Source organism: Schistocerca serialis, chromosome 4, assembly GCF_023864345.2.
Source record: "Schistocerca serialis cubense isolate TAMUIC-IGC-003099 chromosome 4, iqSchSeri2.2, whole genome shotgun sequence".
NCBI classification, from domain to species: domain Eukaryota; kingdom Metazoa; phylum Arthropoda; class Insecta; order Orthoptera; family Acrididae; genus Schistocerca; species Schistocerca serialis.
Genome location: NC_064641.1, coordinates 715,845,187 through 715,866,841, shown reverse-complemented (window position 1 = coordinate 715,866,841; position 21,655 = coordinate 715,845,187). Strand labels below are relative to the sequence as shown.

At 37.4% G+C, this 21,655-nt stretch overlaps 1 protein-coding gene across 1 annotated transcript in view; it reads left to right on the top strand.

Moving 5' to 3' along the window:
• LOC126473234 (condensin-2 complex subunit D3-like) overlaps positions 1 to 20,760 on the top strand; it is a 156,028-nt gene extending 135,268 nt beyond the window's left edge. The window contains exons 10-12 of the mRNA XM_050100148.1: positions 16,557 to 16,750; positions 16,862 to 16,999; positions 17,507 to 20,760. Of these exons, the coding sequence (XP_049956105.1) occupies positions 16,557 to 16,750; positions 16,862 to 16,999; positions 17,507 to 18,934 (1,760 nt within the window). The 3' untranslated portion in view covers positions 18,935 to 20,760. The remainder of the gene's footprint in view (positions 1 to 16,556; positions 16,751 to 16,861; positions 17,000 to 17,506) is intronic.
• The last annotated feature ends 895 nt before the right edge of the window (positions 20,761 to 21,655 follow it).

The window sequence follows — 21,655 nt, the reverse complement described above, 5'->3', positions numbered from 1 at the left end:
TGGCTAGCCTTTAGATCTTGTACTCTGTGCTCTAAATGCAGCTACTACAAACACTTGTCCATGGACGCAACGTAACACACTGTATAGCAGAAGTAGAACTCGAACTCAACTCCAGATGGAGCTTCTTGTTTTAAAAGTGTACTATACAGGCAGTGTTGTTGGCCTAAGTTGATAAACTTCGTGGTTAACCAGTGGAGGAACTACAACCTCAAACTACTGAACAACAGGTTATGGAGGGACCGAAGATAACTCCACGCCAGAAGAACAAAGTAAGGAAAGGTGTAAAAGATCCAGATAAATGGAAAAAGACAATAGAGAGGTGGAAGCTCTACACATCAAAGACTTGCAAGAGTACCACAGTGCCTTCATTCTGATCAAGTTTTTAAGTGTAATCAGCTTACAATGCAAGATGTTCATAAGTTTCATGGAAGCTTTTATTCTTCTAAGAATAAAATTGATCAGGATAACTAATACTTAAATATACTGAGTGTGAAACGCCTAAACGGAGGAGTGCTAATGAAGATGAATGGAAACAAATCACTGAAAATTGGAATCGCTATCTGATCCCACATACCAAAACTGGAAACACTTCTTTGGTTCGGGTCTGTAAGAGATCCTTTTGTGACATACTTGGTGTTAGTGAGAAAAGAGCTCAACGAGAGTGTAAGATACATTTCCACTCCATAAATCTAGCTGTAGAGAATAGAGGAGGAGACCATAAGTCTAAGCTGTTTGAGGCTAAAAGGCATTCTGTAAAGTTATTTATAGAGAGCCTCTGCCCACTTGAAAAACATTATTGCAGAAAGACCAAATTACAAGACAGTGTTCGAGCTATCTTTCAATGAGTAAGTTTCACAAGGCTTAAAATTCAAGAACAGAAAGTTATCTTCAGGTTCCATATTCATATTTTTATGAAATATTTGTCAAAGATTATAACTTAAGCTTTGGCTCTCCTGCTGTGGACAGGTGCCCCAAATGCATCCAGTTTCAGTTGAAATTAGACAGCGGGGACAAATCAGTTGAAACTGATTTCGATCTCCACAAAAAGGGAGCAGAAGCATTCTTTAATTTACTGAAAACTGAAAATGAAATAACCCTTCCTTTGCCAAAAGAATTTAGTTTTGCCCAAAATCCCTGACTAGGCAGCTTACTATAGTCGACAGTTCTATTTATTTAACTTTACTATCTGCCAAGGTACATCTAAAGATAAGCAGACAAAAGACTGTGTTTTTATATATCACTGGACAAAATTGGACTTAAAAAAAAGAGGTTTGAATGAAATTGCATCAGCAATTTTTCATAGGCTAAAAAATACTTGCTTGGAAGGAGTGACCACTGTAAGGCAATTGCTGATGGTTGTGGAGGACAAAACCGGAACAGTTCAATGATGTTTAAATACTGGTTGGTAAATGAAGTGCCGCCAGATATTAAAGACATTGTTTTAGTATTCCTTGTACCAGGTTATTTGCATGTGCCACCTGATTGTGTATTTGGTAGAACTGAGAAGGAAATTCAAAATTATGACACTATTATTAAGCCTGAGAAATACATTGAAATCTTTAAGGAATGTGGAACTGTTTTCAATATGACTGAGAGCTGTAATATTTTTGACTGGAAGAATGTAAGTGAAAATTACTCAAGTGCTAAAAGATTTATTATAACACTAGGCAATGCGCTAACCTCTGAAGTACTTGTTGCAGGAGAACCTTAGTAGAACACCAATCTCGGAAAGGTGAAAAAAGTACTCAAACCTGGATTTAAAGTTCAAAACTTTGAACTACCATTAGTACTACCTTGATTAATAGAAAAAGAGCTGAAAGTGAAAGATGTCAACAAGCTTCTGACTCTTCACTTTGGGGAACACTGGGCTCAAAATGAAGACACGGCCTTTTACAAAAATATTATATTCAATCCAGTACAGAATAGAACTGAAAATCAATATGATGGCAAAAATGCCGGTGGAGACATAGATGATGAAAACGGCTTCTCATTACTTCTCAGCAGTTAATAGGACAAATCCAGATTTAAATAAGTAAATGACTACCCTTAAGACACTTTTAAAATTATGTTTTCTGTAATGTGTGTAGGTGTAATGTAATGTTATTTTTTGATAATTTTCTGCTAAATGTATGTTTCTGTGTGTTTCCCTAGCTTAACCAGAAATTATTTCAGTTGTTTTAAAAATACCTACATAAGCCGTTTCCACAAAAATTAAATTATATACATTTACTAAACATACATTGTTTATAATTTTTCCCCCTATTTTCTTTTTCAAAATGTCTCTGCTCCATATTTTGATTCCAAAATGTCCCTTATCCAAGAGTTTTTTATTTATAACAAAATTTTTTATGATGTTTTTTTAATAACAAAAAAAGGTAACTAAGAAACATGCAAAAAAATTTCAGGTTTATACATGCAACAGAAATTGTTAAATACATTTTTTACTAAGTACAGAAATTTATGCCGATTGGATAAAGTGACTCAAATATTACCTCCCTGATTTTACTTTTAGTAATTCATGGAATTTTACTCAGGATGTATATGATTGTGTCTCTGTCTTGACTCATACTCTTAACAAAGTACTTGATTAAACCTAGTTTAATATGTAAAGGAGGAAGTAAAAACCTGTTAGAATCTACCAGACGAACTTATTGAATGCAATTTTTTCCTGGTTCCAAAGATTTATGAAGTAGCCAGTCTTTTTTTGCGTAAAGGGAAGCCTTGTCTCGGCTATCACACTCACACCGAATGTAGCAATATTTTGTGTAGTTGAGCTACTGCATAACTGATTGGAACTGATAGCAACACATTTCCATTGTTCACTAACACAGCTTTCAGACTTGGTTTTGATGTGTCTGTGAACAGTCAACTGTCATCGGGATTATGTTCTATGTCAAATTTACTCATAAGACCAGTTACATTTTTACTATGCACTAGATCACTTTTTGGTGAAAAATAATCTTCCAGAGTCTCTCATCATGTCTGAAAAAGAGATACCTCTTAACATCTTCAGCAAGAGCTCTCCACTGCTTGAGTCTAAAGGCCAACAATTCTGTGCCACTGTTTGACAATCCCAGATCCCTTACAAGATTATTTAGTTGAGTGATCAGATGGCTATTAGAGTATGAAATGTTGACTGTGAACTCAGGATCAGTGGATGACAACAAATCTACAACAACATTTGGCATGCCTGCATCAAGTTTGTGCGGGTGTTGCTCTTTCTCAGATGAACCTCTGGAGTAAGATGCAGGAGGTTGTGGAACAGGTAGTGTGTAACCTGTGTAAGAGTCCTTACCCACAATCTGGGCGCGCAGCTGTATGGCGTGCTTCAGAAGTTGCAAGATGCCAGCACCTGCAGAGGTTTCCACTCTCGTATGCGTGCACGGCCTCTCTGTAGAGCGCTCTTCTGGCTGGCTGATGGCTTATAGAGTTGGGCCCAGCCAGCTTTGTTCTCAGTCCTATAGATTATCATTTATGTCCTGACTGGAAGCCACTTTCTAGAATCTTGGAAATTATTATTCTTTTTCTTCTGACTTTATCCCATACCTACATTGGGTCAACCTGTTAAATTTTGACTTGGCACATCAGTCAAATAGGATGATCGGATAACCTTCCTGTTGCCACCCTTTCCTTCCATGAGATGGAAACTGTGGTACCTCATCTGCTTGCGTCTAGTGTTAGCCATGTGAAAGTGTGAGAATGTGTTCAAAATGTTAGTGAATCCTATAACAGGTGTGACACGGGTATTCACCAAGCTGGACATGGGAAATCACCTAAAAGCTACATCCAGGCAGGCCAGCAAACTGACTTAATCATAAATCCGCTGGCCAGATTCAACCCACGTCTAGTGTGCCTACATCAGCCCCGAAAGCGATGTTCTAACGTGCGCAGCTGTTCTGGTGCCTTTAAGAGGACGGTTATGTATCAGATTGTACTGAAATTAAAATGTTTCATATTTGAATCTTCTGAGAGTAAATTATATATTCCTACTCTCCAGAATACTTGGCAAGGTGTTAGGAGGAAGTATCAGTGTGCTGCAAAGTGGCTGGTTCGCCCATTTTTACTTACTGATCACTTTTACTCATAAATTTGACATATACCTCAGGTTTAGTCTTTGTTATTTATGTTTTACATTTGTTTTGCCTTTATTTTTGTTACAAATGCAATGTTTCTTTTGATTTTATGCGCCTTTACTCCCTGTCATATGGAAGTATTGAAATTAGAACACACACTATCATTATGCACCATTCAGTTTAAATAATCACGATTATTTTCGTAAATAGTAAAAAGTGGAGGTTCATTGTGTGACTTAAATACAGAAACTGGAAAAAGCAAGATAAACACTTGCTTTTTACACAAAAACAGAAGTCGTCGTCAGACATACAGAGTGTATTGCAAGGACCTTATATTCTGTTCACTGTGTGCAACGACTACATTCATTACCCTTAAAGTTCTATTAATGAACAGATATAATAAAAAATGCTAATTTGAAATTGTTGTGGTGTCAGTATTATGCAATGCAGCCACATGTGGCTCTTAGCTGCTAAGCGTATAGGAAGACTTTCCATAAAGTTGTGATGAATGTCAATCCACCTGCTTCCTTTTCAGCAGATTTGCAAACCATTTTGAATTAGTATGGTCTGGTTGTCAATGCTGTAAGTCACCCTATAGAGTTACTTCAAAGATCAGAACATGTGACAACTCGCAAAGCTATGTAATGCCTCAGTAAAAATAATGTGAAATTAGTTTCCACTGAAATAAAAGAACAAAATTAATTTAAATGAGTGTGTACTATTGGCATTGTTTTCTTTAAAATGCAATAATGTCCTTTAATTTACTTACACTGCAGTCCGAGTCATGAATGATGGGCAGTTTGCACAGGTTGTGGCACAGACGGGGTTCGCATCATTGCCAGTTCCAAGCAACAGTTGTGGTACACCCATACATGTACTTTGTGCTTGAAGAAAGCAAATTATGTATCTCGCTTGCTTGTGTAAAATTTGTCACATACCGCCATTACCAGAGAGACAACTCACAACAAATGAAATAGTCACTAAATTACTTGCTGTGATCGCAATTAATGCTTGCATTGGTTGTGAGGTTCACATCAGAGCGCACAGAACATTACTGAACCCTCATCGGTTGTTGGAGAATATGTGCCATCTATGTGTAGAACAAGCCAAAACTCGCCACCATCATTTGTGACTCCAGCTGTAGGCTATTCCAGCTCCCACACACTTTCGAGGCAGATGGGTGGACATGGCCACAGACAGCGGTGACATGTGGGTAGTTCTTGCAGTCAGGCCATAGCGTATGCGATTGTACTGCACTAACTGTAGGCAAACAGGTGTGGGTGGCCAAGCAGCTTGCACTGGCACAAAAATAAGCAATGGGGCTGTTTGGTGGCTAGCATACACTATCTGCACCTCCTAGAAGAGGCGCCTTGCCTGATACGGCAACGTTGGAACAGCCTGGCTTATACCATAATATTGCAGTCTGTCATGAGATGCAGCTAACATCCACTGTTGTTAATATCAGTTAGTCACCTGCTTATACAAGTGTGTCAACTGTCTGGTAATGAAACACTGATAAAATTTGTTAGGAAGTACATGTGTAAGGAACAATATACATCATATTATTATAGAGATATACACACATGCTTAACTAGGAAAGTACTGGTGTTAGCCAAGGTATTTGTCTGAAGTTATTTAGGAAATCCATGCTTCTGAATCAGAGGCCAGTGTTTGAACCAACACACTACTTCATTTGGTTTATCCCTAGTTTCCAGTGCTCTTATGTTTATACATACTAAGAACAACTAAGTGATAAGATGAGAAATAGTTATCCACTGTTCATTACCTATCTCAAAATTAATCATTGCATACACCACTTACTCTCACAGATGATGTAGAGATCATGAACTTGCTGCCACACCTCCAGTACATCTGCATGTCTTCCCTTCTGCCTGTCTGGGAATCTTAAGACAACATCCCCTCATAATGAGTTGTGTGTTGTAGAATAGTGTAGATGAACTCTTCGTCCCATGGATCTGTTTCTGTTGGGAGGTTGTTGTGAATGTGGAACATATCAGATTTTTTTACTTACATTAATACAAAATACCACAATAATCTTTGCGTAGATTGTTCTGGTGCATAGTTTTGATTTTGTAAACTGAGCTGTTTGTTGGAGAAAGGGGTATATAGAAGATGGAAAGGATATACTGCTGCTCACCACATAAAGGAATGTTGCATTGCAGACAGGCACAATGGGGTGAGGGGGGAAAGAAGAGGAAGAAAACTAAAATTATTTCTGCTTTTGGACAAAGTTCCTCTTCAGAACTAAAAAACCCACACACGTTCATGTAAGTGTGTGTGCATGATTGTGTGAGAGTTTTTTAATTCTGAAGAAGGACTTTGTCTGAAAGCTGAAATATTTCTAGCTTTCAAACAGTTGAAACTCCAGGTAGGAATATCAACAATGTAAGAAAAGATAGATCACTACTTACTGTAAAGAAGACTCATTAAGTTCCAGACAGGCACACTTAAAAGACGCTTACACAAATGTTGATGAGATTCACTTTACCAGTAATTTTATGTTTCCATTACAATAAGTTGGCAAAAGTCAAGGTATAGTGTTGTGCATGTATAGAGATGGTGATACTGTTGTGTACACAAGATATAAAAGAGCATTGCATTGGTGGAGCTGTCATTTGTTCTCAAGTGATTCATGTGTAAAGGTTTCCAATATGAAACTTCCTGGCAGATTAAAACTGTGTGCCCGACCGAGACTCGAACTCGGGACCTTTGCCTTTCGCGGGCAAGTGCTCTACCATCTGAGCTACCGAAGCACGACTCATGCCTGGTCCTCACAGCTTTACTTCTGCCAGTATCTCGTCTCCTACCTTCCAAACTTTACAGAAGCTCTCCTGCGAACCATGGTAGAGCACTTGCCCGCGAAAGGCAAAGGTCCCGAGTTCGAGTCTCGGTCGGGCACACAGTTTTAATCTGCCAGGAAGTTTCATATCAGCGCACACTCTGCTGCAGAGTGAAAATCTCATTCTGGAAACATCCCCCAGGTTGTGGCTAAGCCATGTCTCCCCAATATCCTTTCTTTCAGGAGTGCTAGTTCTGCATGGTTTGCAGGAGAGCTTCTGTAAAGCTTGGAAGGTAGGAGACGAGATACTGGCAGAAGTAAAGCTGTGAGGACCGGGCGTGAGTCGTGCTTCAGTAGCTCAGATGGTAGAGCACTTGCCCGCGAAAGGCAAAGGTCCCGAGTTCGTGTCTCGGTCGGGCACACAGTTTTAATCTGCCAGGAAGTTTCATATCAGCGCACACTCCGCTGCAGAGTGAAAATCTCATTCTGTACCCAATATGGTTATGGCAACACAAGGGGCATCAACACACATTGAACATGAAATGGTAGTTGAAGCTAGAGGCATGGGACATTCCATTTTGGAACTCATTAGGGAACTCAATATTCCAAGATCCACAGTGTCAAGAGTTTGCTGAGAATAAAAAAATTCTGGCATTACCTCTCACCACGGGCGATACTGCGGCCGACAGCCTTCACTTGAGAACCAATAGCACAGGCACTTCCATAGTTGTTAGTGCTTACAGAGAAGCAACACTGTGTGAAATAGCTGCTGAAATCAATGTGAGATGTATTATAAATGTATTCGTTAGGACAATGCAGCGAAATTTGACATTAATGGGCATGGCAGCAGATGGTCGGCATGAGTACCTTTACTAACAGTATAACATCGCCTGGCCTGCAGTGCCTCTCCTGGGCTTGTGACCATATCGGTTGGACCCTAGTTGATGGGAAAACAGTGGCCTGGTCGGATGATGCCCAATTTCATCTGGAAAGAGCTGATTGTAGGGTTTCAGTGTGGCCAGACCCCACGAAGCTATGGACCCAGGTTGTCAACAAGGCATTGTGCAAAATGGTTGTGGCTCCATAATGGTGTGGGCTGTGTTTGCATGGAATGGAGTGGGTCATCTGGTCCAAATGAAACAACTGTTGATTGGGAATGGTTATTTTGGCTGCTTGGAGACTATTTGTAGCCATTCATGGACTTCGTGTTCCCAAATACTGATGTCATGTATGTAATCACGGGACAACAATTATTGCCGGTCGGTGTGGCCGAGCGGTTCTAGGCATTTCAGTCTGGAACTGCGGGACCGCTACGGTCGCAGGTTCGAATCCTGCCTCGGGCATGGATGTGTATGATGTCCTTAGGTTAGTTAGGTTTAAGTAGTTCTAAGTTCTAGGGGACTGATAACCTCGTATGTTAAGTCCCATAGTGCTCAGAACCATTTTGACCAACAATTATTCATGATTGGTTTGAAGAACATTCTGAAAAATTCGAGAAAATGGTTTGGCCACCCACGTCACCTAACATGTATCCTGGCAAACATTTATGGGGCATAATAGATAGGTCAGTTCGTGCACAAAATCCTGCACCAGCAACATTTTGACAGTTAAGGACAGCTGTAGCGGCAGCACGGCTCAGTATTTCTGCAGAAGACTTCCAACGATTTGTTGAGTCCATGGTATGTCGAGTTGCTGCAAAAGGAGGTCTGACTTGATATTGGGAGGTATTCCTTGACTTGTCACCTTAGTGTAAATTTAAACTGAAAATCAATATTCAGCCCTCAAAATTGAGTTATTGAGCTCTGTTACTGCAATCCAAGAATGACTCACAAGAGAGCATTCCCAAGTGTCAATAAACGATTTTTATAAACTTGGTGGTTGTATAGAGGGGGCAAAATAGTGCAATATAATTGTTTTTGCTTGTGCCCAATTTCACTTTTAAGGGGTCAAATGCACCCCAAAAGGTAGTGTAGCATTTTAGGTTTGGAGGGAATATCTTCTAAACGATGATATATGAAAAATGTTTTTCACATAAATGTTGATATGGAATTAATGTCACTGAAAACTGTAATCAGTTTTTGTAATAATTTGAAAGTTTGTAAAATATCCCTCCACCAGTAATTAATTTTGAAAAATGAAAACTAATCTTACAAGATCAATTAAAGAAGCTTTTAAGCCATGTACATCCTTTGGTATAAAACAGGTTTCTGAAATACCATTTTTGGAAAATAAGCTGTACCAGTGTGCTATCAAAGTATTTTCAACATTCCTTATTAAAATATCTAGACATTCATGACTGTTGCAATTATTTATTTTACTTAAATTTTTTGTGTTAGTAATTGTTATTTTATATTTTTCATTTACTTTTTCCTCCTCCCCATGTGTATTTTGTTAATTGAAAATAATAAATAACTCATTATTATGATTGAAAATAATTACAATAATGATAATCTGTAAAGAAACACTTAAAATGTAATGTTTTTTACACCATGCAAATAAAAGAATGAAATTTCTTTACATACATGCTGGAGAAGACAATATAAAACAAAATTCAGCAGGGTTTGCAAAAAACAAAAACCTCAGATTGGCCTACAAAAACTACATAAGCTACAGCGCATGCGCGTTGAGTGAGTTTTTCAACATTCTCGCATCTCTTTGCACAAACCATTAGTTCTAGAGAAAAAACTGAATAGGGTCGTTTTTGTAGGAAATTTAGTATATTATAATTTTGTACTGTGACATGTTTTTGCTGGAGTGTGCGGTTTTCGAGTGATTGAAGAAAAATGTGATCTTTTAAATATCATGATTTGTTTCAGTTGTATTTTGGTACATTGGTAAGATTTGGCACAGAGAATTTATTGTGTTTTAGTGACTGCAGATATTGTTTCTCAGGTCGAGATTCATATCATGAACTTCAGTCTGAAGATTGGTTTTATGCAACTCTCCATGCTATTCTATCCTGTGCAAACCTCTTCATTTCTGAATAACTACTGTAGCGTACATCCTTGTGAATCCGCTTACTGTATTCATCTCTTGGTCACACTCTATAATTTTTAACACCCCACACACTTCCCTGCAGTACTAAACTGGTGATCCCTTAATGTCTCAGAATGTGCCCTGCCGATCAATCCCTTCGTCTTGTCAAGTTGTGCCAGAAATCTCTTTTCTCCCCAATTCTATTCAGTACCTCCTCATTAGTTACGTGATCTGCCCAAGTGATCTTCAGATTCTCCTGTAGAACCACATTTCAAAAGCTTCTACAGGTTGAGTCAGGAGGAAATGTACATGCTCTGAGGGGTTATAGTATTAGTGATTCTGAACAAAAAACTTCATATGGACGTATGCCCTATTCTGAATGGTTTCCGAGATAGAACATATTTAATATCACTTTTGTACATTTTTCTTGAATAACTCGAAAACAGCACCTTCCAGCGAAAACGTGTTGCAGTACAAAATTAAACTATATTAAATTTCCTACAAAAAGGTCCTATTCACTTTCTCTCTGGAACTAATGGTTTGTGCGAAGAGAGAGTGAGAATCTTGAAAAACGCGCTCGACGCACATGTGCTGTAGCTTACATAGTTTTTGTAGGCCAATTTGAGGTAGTTTCCTGACTTGATAGGCCACAAGTGTCCCAAACTGTTCATCTCATCTTGCTACCTCAACACACTACCTCAAATTGGCCTTCAAAAACTGCGTAAGTTACAGCGCATGCGTGTCGAGCGAGTTTTCCAACATTCTCGCATCTCTTTGCACAAACCATTAGTTCTAGAGAAAAAAAATGAATGGGTCGTTTTTGTAGGAAATTTAATATATTATAATTTTGTACTGTGACATGTTTTTGCTGGAGTGTGCGGTTTTTGAGTTATTCAAGAAAAACGTACAAAAGTGATATTAAATGTGCTCTACCTTGAAACCATTTGGAATAGGGCATACATCCGCATGAAGTTTTTTGTTCAGAATCACTAATACTATCACCCCTCAAAGCATGTACCTTTCCTCTTACTCAACCTGTATTTTCTTCTTGTCTAAACTGTTAATCATCCATGTTGTGCTTCCATACATAGCTACAGTCCATACAAATACTTTATAAAAACTTTCTGATAGTTTCTTGTCATTGCCAGTGCACATTTTATATCCTCTCTACTTTGGCCATCATCAGTTATTTTGCTGCTCAAATAACAAAACTCATGTACTGCTCTTAGTGTCCATGTCCTAATCTAGTTTCTGCATCATCACCTGATTTAATTTGACTACATTCCATTATCCTTGTTTTGCTTTTGTTGATGTTTATCTTATATCCTCCTTTCAAGACACTGTGCATTCTGTTCAGCAGCTCTGCCAAGTCCTTTGCTGTCTCTGACAGAATTACAATGTCATCAGCAAACCTCAAAGTTTTTATTTCTTCTCACTGGACTTTAATTCCTGTTCCAAATTTTTATTTGATTTCCTGTACTGTTTGCTCATTGTGCAGATTAATGACATTGGGGATAGGCTTCACCCCTGTCTCACTCCCTTTTCAACCATTGCTTCCCATTTATGCCCATCGACTCTTGTAACTGCCATTTAGTTTCTACACAAGTTGTAAGTAGCCTTTGGCTCCCTTTATTTTACCCCTGCTACCTTCAGAATTTTGAAGGGTCTGCACCAGTCCACATAGTGTAAAACTTTCTCTAAGAGTACAAATGCTATAAATGTAGGTTTGCCTTTCCATAACATGTCTTCTAATAGAAGTTGTAGGGTCAGTATTGCCTTGTGTGTCCCATTTCTCTGGAATCCAAACCAATCTTCCCTGAGGTCAGCTTTACTATGAGTTTTCCATTCTTCTGTAAATAATTCGTGTTGGTATTTTGCAGCCATCTTTCATTAGACTGATAGTTCAATAATAGTCACCCTTGTCAGCACTTCCTTATGTTGGAACTGAAATTATATTCTTCTTCTTGAAGTCTGAAGGTATTTCACCTGTCTCATACATCTTGCCCACCAGATGGAAGAGTTTGACCATGGCTGGTTCTCCCAAGGCTATCAGTAGTTCTAACGGAATGTCATCTACTTCCAGGGTCTTGTTTTGACTCGGGTATTTCAATGCTCTTTCAAATTCTTCTCTCAGTACCATATGTCCCATCTCATTTTTATCTACGCCCTCTTTCATTTCTATAATATTGTCCTCAACTCCATCTCCTTTGTATAGGCTCTCTATATACTCCTTCCATCTTTCAGCTTTCTGTTCTTTCTTAGGACTGGTTTCCCATCTGATCTATTGATATTCATACAGCTACTTCTGCTTTCTCCCTAGGCCTCTTTAATTTTCCTGTAGACAGTATTTATCTTTCCCCTAGTGATATATGCTTCTAAATCCTTACATTTGTCCTCTGTTCATTCCTGCTTAGCCATTTTTCACTTTGTGTCAATCTCATTTTTTTGATGTTTGTATTCATTGTCACCTGCTTCATTTACTACATTTTTATATTTGCTCCTTTTATCAATTAAATTCAATATCTCCTGTGGAATCCAAGGATTTCTACTAGGCCTTGTCTTTTTACCTACTTGATCCTCTGCTGCCTCACTATTTCATCCCTCAAAGCCACCCATTCATCTTCTACAGTATTTATTTCCCCTGTTTTTGTCAATTGTTGTTTAATGCTCCCTCTGAAACTCTGAACAACCTCTGGTTCTTTCAACTTATCCGAATCCCATCTTCTTGATTTCCTACCTTTTTGCGATTTATTCAGTTTTAATCTACAGGCCATAACCATTCTGTTGGGAGTCCACATCTGCCCCTGGAAATGTCTTACAATTTAAAGTGTGATTCCGAAGTCTGTTTTACCATTCTATAATCAGTCTGAAACTTTCCAATGTCTACAGGTCTCTTCAATGTGTATGACATTCTTTCATGATTCTTACAAGTGATTAAATTATGCTCCGTGCAAAATTCTACTAGAAGGCTTCCTCTTTCATTCTTTTACCCTGAGCATATTCACCATTGGTAAGGTCCATGACTCATAGGGAAGAGGCAGGGTCAACAGAACTAGATCTGAAAATCCTCTCACAAAGTTTTTCCAACATCAAAAGCCATATACATTCCATGATTGTACCTGTACCATTGAGCCCTTTGGGATCACCAGGTGATTCTTGTCCTTGGACATGACAGTCTAAACAGCTTTTTTCACACTGACCTCAAGCCTCTTCATAGGCAACTTTGAACAGAGATTTCGAGAATATCTTTTTGAAGCCCCGAATGTCCTTGTGACAGCATTGAAATCTAGGAAACAAATGCTTTTCAGGCCAAAAGACACTTGAAAGGTGTTTTCTTTCTTAGTCCTCTGTCTGTTTTATTGTTAGATTCTTGTGGTAGTCAGTGTTAAAGAACTCTTGAGATCATTGTACCTGAGGACAAGGAACTTGTTGTGATCCCAAAGGGCTCGACAGTAAAGGGAATGGGATGTACAAGCTTTCAATGTTGAACAAGTTTTGTGAGAAGATTTTCAGGTCTAGCTCTGTTGAATGATTACGATGTCAGTCTCCACTTGAGAATCAATATAATCAAGCTACAGTCATTAGTTCATAATTGATCTTCTTTGCCAAATCTTACTGATGCAGTGATATATGCCTGATAAAAATCTGGGTATTTAGAGGATCACTCGTTACAATTTAAAATCTTGCTGCAATTTGTTTTATATTGTCTTCTCCATTGTATATGTGCATGGTGTAGAAAAAACATTATGTTGTAAGTGTTTCTTTACAGATTATCATTATTGTAATCATTTTATATCGTAATGGTGAGTTAGTTATTATTTTCAATTAACAAAATACGCATGCAATGAATGTAAAATGTAACATAATGACTTCAAACATAAAACAAATGTAAGTAAAATAAATAATTAGGATAGTAATGAATATTTAGATATTTTAAATAGGTATGTTGACAATACTCTGACAGCAAATTGTGTACAACTTATTTTCCAGAAGTGGTATTCCAGAAACCAGCTTCATTACACAGGGGTGTACATGGCTCGAAATCTTCTTTAATTTATGTTGTAATGAAGGTTTTCATTTTTCAAAATTAATTAATGGTGGTAGGGTATTTCGCAAGTTTTCAGATCATTACAAAAGTTGATTACACAGTTTTCAATAACATTAATTACATACTGACTTTTATATGAAAAACATTTTTTGTATATCAACATTTTGATGATTTTCCCCCTAAAGCTAAAATACTAAATTACCTTTTGCAATGTGTTGTACCCCCTAAAAGTGAAATTGGCACAAACAAAAAAAATTATATTGTACTATTTTGCCACATCTACATGCCCACCAACTTTCATCAAGATCATTTTGTGACACTTCAGGAGTCAGATGCAAGGCAGCTGCTGGTAGGATGCACAGTTATAGTGTGGAATGTCATGTAACAGTATTGACTCTGCCCTTTAACTGTTAACAACTAAATAATTATTATTGTAGATACCCCACAGATATACCTATGATTCTCCATATCCACACAAGCTGTTATCTGCAAAGTAATATTACTGGTGATGTCCACAGATATCCACATCAGCACAGACCTCTAACTATAATGTTGCTGTCATCAGCAAAGAAAATTGTTTCTCCATGCCTTACATTGCCAGGAATGTCATTGATGTATACAGGATATTTCAAAAAAGGGTATATTCTACATGAATGAAAATAGAAACTTGGAGTAAATTGTAACTAATGCATAGGGCAACTATTTTTTTCCTCCCCCACTCCCCAAAAGAAGCATCCGATGTTACATGGGTGTATCTTTTAAATTTAAGCATATATCAACCTTGGGGTACTTTTCCACAATTACATTTAGGATGACAAATGTATATTTACCTTTCGAAAATGTTCAGTGTGCCCTCCAATGGGTGTGTAGCAAAGATTCAGACTCATCCCATTCTTTTGCAAAATTGTGTAGAGTTACATTCACTGCTGTTGTTTGGTGGTGTTGCAGTTCACCTCCACCCTGCCCCCACCTCCATCCCCTCATACAACGGTACATTCCACAAAAGCAGCTCATAGTTAAGAAATGCTCTCACATGCAGGTGCCAGTTCATTTGTGCTAATACCTTCTGAAATATTAATTTTTTAGCATGTTATGCAATAATGAAATATCCCAGACTCCAGATCTCCAAGGTATCCATTTTTCCCACAAAAAATGAATAGTTTCTAAACCTTTTCTCAGGAAATGGCACAAAATACATGAAGGTTTGGAGTGTCTCTCACTTTTGCTGTGTTATTGTCATGAAATTGATGCTCATTGGGTAACAAACAAGCAAGCGAACTAGTAGCACCAGGGAGACCCCAATGGCAGCCACATGACTCGACAACTTACAGCTGGTGTCAAGTTGAGCTTTTACTTTCGATTTTTATGTTAAAAATTTTCTCCAAATCTCTGTCTTCATTCATCTAGAAGATATAAACTTGTGAAATGGGAATCTCTAGGATCACTCATTATCAAGATCAGAGTAGATTCTAATATACTCCCCTGAGGAAGACATATGTTGTAATGTTTTGAGACTGGTAATTCTTTTACTAAAAATTTAGCATGATCATAACTGTAGACTAGCTTTTGCATACTATTTTCCTAAATAAATGTCAGACTTTGATTGTGTCTATCAAAACTTTAGAATACATATAAACCTTCAGTATTATAACAACTACATACACTGAAGAAAGTATACAGAATGTAAAACAGGTAAAATAATGAATAAAATATCATTAAAAGCTTATGATTCCACAAGCAAAGAAATTGTACTTGTGTGTGTGTGTGTGTGTGTGTGTGTGTGTGTGTGTGTGTGTGTGGAGGGGGGGTTGCATTCAAATATATGTGAGACTTTGTTTGAATGTTTCCTAATAGCTTGAATTCTTTAATTATATTTTACAAACAAATGTAAAAGTTTAAAGACACATCTTAATCGACGAAATATGTGTTCACATTGTAAACAAACAAGCCTCAGATGTGAGTTTCACCGTTGAGCATTAGAGGGATTTGAAAACCAGACACTGAAATAAACAGTGAAGATTTGGTATTTCAAAACAGTTTGGTTTTCCTCATTTTGGAAAACAGAAATGCTCATAAAGACTTGAGAAGGTTTCACACATTGTTTTTGTAAATAAGAGGATACTCAAATGTTATACAAGGGAGGAATTGCACTCAAATGAATTAAATGATAATTTTTGTAACTAAGCAGCAAGAAATCTAAAGCAAAATTTCAGGTGACCAACTGATCTTGTGGTTTATTTTTGCTCACAGTATTCCAGTGTCTGTCTTCTTCTTCTTCTTCTTCTTCTTCTTCGTCTTCCTCCAAATATAACATAATCAGAGAGGTTGAAAATTGGTGCAGTTGCAGGAACAATATAACGTATAGGGTGAAGGATATAGGTACAAATGCTGATGGCATATCCCTTGTGGTGTAGGTATGTAGTACAGAAAAAAAATCAAAAATTCCTGTCTCCAGTTTTCACACCATTCTTCCTCCTTTTAAAAATACAGCTTATGGTGTTATAGGGAGTGTAATGAAGTGATCCAATTTTATTTCCTTGGAGAATTATACCAACAATCAGTTTCTTCAACTGTTGTGTTTAATATTTCATTTGTGAACATTTAAGTGACAAACTTTTATTTTAGTCTTGAATAGAAGAGATGAAACTTTTTTCTGCAGGTGCTGTGGTGAATGACAAAATGTCACTGAATGGTGCTGGTAGACATGTTTTGAAAGATTCACTGATGGTGTTGGCATGTGACGAGATCAAATTGTCCTCATTGCGGTCTCAAGGAGAGGAAGAACCTGCAGCAGATGAGTCAGAAGCTGCTGCAGCTGTTCTTACTACTGCAAAGAAGACGATTATTTCCCAGGTAACATGCAACTTAAAATGGAATGTGTAAACCTTTGTCAGTGTTTATTAAGAATTCATTAACTTCCTATCTTTTTCATCACCAGATTAATAGTGACTATTATGTTTTTAGTGTGTAAAACGAAATACAATTGAAAATATTGTACCTGTTGTCATACAACTGAAGACAAAGCTACAAGCTGCTATGTCACCACTTGTTTTGGATCTGATGTCATACATCAAAGAATTGATGAGGGACTTTAAGAATGAGGTGAGTCTGTACCTTGTCTACTCAGTGAAAATGGGAGAGAATATGCATTTCTGCTTCAGTCTATCATTCTAATACTTGCTCAGTAGTATTTGGTGGCAAAGATACATCAGTAATTATTAATTTGCGAATCAAATAAGAAATTTTCACAATCATGTCTTATTGTCATAAAATATGAACGACATATGTTAGTTGGGAGCAGATGGGCAATAAGCATTACAGTTCTGCTTGTAATAGTAATGTACTAATGTATATCCAGTTTCTCTAATGAATACTGCATGTAAAAACAAAACTGAAATCTTTAACTTCCTGATTTTCTTTTTTCTGTACTACTACTACTGCTGCTGCTGCTGCTGCTACTACTACTACTACTACTACTACTACTACTACTTCTGGTGCTATTACTATGATTGCTGCAGAGTTGGAAATGTATTAAGTAGGCCATAAAATTTTAATTATTGGTGTTTCTCTCTTTGTCTCTTTCTAATTATAATTTGTCCCCTATTGCAGATTAAAGAAATTTTTGCTGATGACAAGACACTGGCTGCAGAAATATTGTTTGATCTGAAGAAGCACGAGGAACAACAAAAACAACTGGAAGCACAAATTGCTGCATCTAGGCAGGCCGCAAGTTGCGACACAGTGGTAGATGGTGAAATAGAACCTGTACCAAGCACAAGTTCAGGTAACAGTCCCCAGGCAGTAATAGAGAAACCAGCTGGCAAAGGCGAAGCAGGGACACCATCAGCGAAAGAGCAAAGCAAGAATATGATCAATGAAACAGGGAGGAGCATACAACGTCTCTCCTCCAAGACTCCAAATACAAAACAGAGCCATGGAGATAATCAAAAAAGGAAATCTTTATCAAATAATGAAAATAGATCTGAGGCACATGTTACACCAGGTACAAACACAACAGGAAAAAGTTCAAATACTAATCGTCTATCAGAGAGCAATGCTGATGAAAGTAGGAAGAAGAGAAACTCGAACAAGAGTAAACCTGCAGAAATGCAAGAGACACCACGTACCACCAGCAGTGCTCGAGAACAGCGTAAAAGCATCGTACAAATGTCTGCAGTAAGAACACCAGTGTCTAACTCAAATACCTCTGGTGATAAAGACAAATTAAGTGCAAGAACACCAGCCGCTACAGCTAAGTCTGGAACAGTTACTGAGGCCAGAACATCACAGCCCAGTGTGTGTTCCTCAGTAGCTGCAGCAGGTATCACTAAAACCCCTACCAAAGGTACATCAGAACCTGTTTCAGACCATGCGTTCATTACACCAAAACCTGTCTCAGAACGTGTTTCAAATTCTGGAGCTACCCTGAGGCGTAGTAACAGTCGTGCAGGTACCTCATCTGAAACAGCTTCTACTAGCAATCATCCAAACACAATAAAAAGTGCAGCATCAAAGGATATACCTGAAACACCACGCACAAGTAGAAGGCAAAGTATTCAGATACAGAGTGACAGTTTAGACCTTGCAGGTAGCCACAGACTGGGTAAAGAGCAAACACATACAAACAGTTCTCAAGATAGTGACATTTCATCTCATAACAGAATAAGCACCAATGGGGCTCCGTCTCCTGTCACTGGTTCCTTTGACAGCAAAATTGCTAGCAAAGAAGATGGAAAGGCCACTCCAAAGAATAAAACACTAAAAGTAGGTGTGCATTCAAGTAATGAAAGTAGTTCTAATGTTCAAGACAAACGGGGGGAAAACCAACATATGAAGGAAAAACACAAAGTATCTGTTTCAAATAAATCTCGATCTACTTCAAGTACAACGGAGAAGGAATTAACAAATCATGGCCATAAACGTGGTGTAAAGAGAACAGCAGTTTCACCTCCTGTGAGCCCGGAGAACAGTGTAACAGATGACACTACCAGTGTAAATCGAAGACGCAGGAAGAAAGAAATTTCAACCCAGTCCTGAAACTTCAAGAACATGAATATAAATATTAAGTTATAGAAGTAAGCCATTCAACGGATATTTGACTGATGTTATATCGGTAAATTATGAACTTCTAAAATCACTAAATAAAAATATGACTTTTTGATTTAGATTACTTTAGAACAATATTTACGTAAAAGTTACGTAAAAGCAGTACTCTGTTGAATTACTCAGCTTTCTTGTGATTTACATTTTGTTATATATGTAAAGAAAACAGACTATTAAAACATTTTGTTAAGTTTACAGTAGTAACAGTTTCACAAATATTCCTTTAAAATGTTTTATAGTCATAACAACTGCTCCATTTTAGGCAGCAGACAGTCGGCATCTATAGAAATTGCACTTGAATCATGGAATTATCAATTAATTATAGATATTCCCATCTTTCATTAGTCATAATTTTATTTTAATTACAAATAGCTAGGTTGTATTTCTGAACAGTTGGAAGCACAGGCTGGCTGATAATGTCACAGAATACTGTATGTTCTCCATTGGTCTTGTAAAATAAAAGATTTTGCCCTTCAGACTCTTTATGAGGACAAGGATGTAGAGTTGGTTTGTGGCCAGGAAGAGATGAGGTAAATGAAGGGAGAAAATTAATCATAAATAAACAATACTTGGTACTCAGCAGTATGCAAAAAGTAGGGTTAAATCTTACTCATGTTACTTTTAGTGTCCTAATTTATCTTATTTAGATTTTATTTGATGATCATTTGCAATGCCCTACCACAAGATTAGTATTGTCTGTGAAATACAGTAATCAGATTGTTGTATTTTTTTTTTGTATGGAACCTGTTGTACCTTTGGTGCTTGTAAAAAGGCTATATTATTCCCAGTGTCCATTTTCCAAAAGATAATTAGTTTTGTCTTGTGCCATACCCTGATTTTTCAGAAATTAGTAGGTCGCTATTTCTAAAGAAGTATTATGAAAAAATGTTGGTACACAGAAGTTTGTATTTTATCATATTGCAAAACAAATTTTATTTCATTGGATAAATAATAAAGACTGCCTCCATAGCCGAATAGTTATCATCACTGCCGTCATTGCTGAAGGTCCCAGGTTTGATTCCAGTAACTCCTTGGATGTTTTTGAGATAGGGAGGTCTGGAAGGGGGTCCATTCAGTCTCATAAGACCAAAAGAAAAGATGCTTGAATAAAGAAGCAGTGGGATCATCAGGATTCATCAAGTTGTGATATTGGTGGGAGAAGTTGGTGACACGCTGATCACATGTCCCATGTCTGTAGATCTCTCCTCATACTGCCATGTAAGCTGCACTTGGAACAGGCTTAAGGTCTAATCCATGGGCAGTGAGTGGTGGACAGAAGATGAATATAAAAAATTACGTTACATTGAAGAGTAATGTGCTATGGTGGTATAATGAATGTATCACTATCAGTTAAATCCCTTCCTGTGGCAATATTTGCTTTCATCATGACATTTCTGTTGCACATTTTCTTTGTGAAAAAGCTGTCGGGTTCCAGATTAAAGAATTTATTTGCACTGTTACCAGTTCCATTCTGGCCAACAGCGATTTCATATTTTACAATTGGACATGTAAATTAACCTCAATATGCCCAAAGGGAAAGGGGGTTTATGTTTACACAAAATTTTCCTCAAATCTCCATTTTTATAATCTCCAGATTGTGAATCTTTGGCTGTAAGTATTGCCTACTTGTATATACAGTGAAGCTAAGCTGTTAAATATTTTAAACTGTACATTTTTTTTTTAATAAAATTTTGTCTAGCCCATATATGGGTGCTTTTTGTTTTAACTTAATGCTAATAGTATAATTCCAATCCAGTTTCTGCAGCCCATTAATCTGTGTGTTTACATAAGTACGATAGTATTTATTTTTTGCATGCTGTTTGTTTCAAATGAAACAGATTTTGTTTCAAATGAAAAAAATGTTGCCCACTGCTCTCGAGATTCAAGATAAATTTCGTCCAGTGCACTCTGAGAGCAGACACACCATAAAACCTACCACTTCTTCCAACCTATTCCTTGTATTACACCTCTCCTGAATTCATTGTCAAATGGTATTGCAAATTGATAAGGTACTGTACTTTCTTTTCGAAGGAATGAGGATATGATTTCCCCAATTGTAGAGTGTGAATGCTGGGATGGTTCAAATGACAAGATCACAACTGATTCCGTGCTCCATTCTTCTTTAACTCAAGCTTATGCTTTCTATTTCTTCAACCCAAGTTTATGCTTTCTAATGTTCTTACCACTGATGGGAGTTTAAATCCTTATTTTATTCCTTCCCTTCTGAATCTTCACTCTATGTTCCTTCCAACTGGTCTTACTTTTGTCATTTTATCTGTTTTCTTTACAAACTGCTTCTCTATACCCATTTTGTTTCCTCCTGCATTAATTTTTTGTATTACTTTGCCTTTTCTCTCTCTTCTAATCTGTAATATTTTTTAGCTTTAAGATCGGTTAATTGCGTGACTTCTTGGCTGACAGAACTATAAATAGTGAGATAGACTTCCGATGACCTCAGTTCTTATGACTTTTGGCTTGCCAGCAGTCATTAAAATTAGCAACTCTGTGTCATAGACCAAGCGAGGTAGTGCAGTGGATAGCACACTGGATTTGCATTTGGAAGGATGACAGTTCAAATCTGTGTGTGGCCATCCTGATTTAGATTTGCCATGATGTCCCAAAATCGCATAAGGCAAATTCTGTGATGGTTCCTTT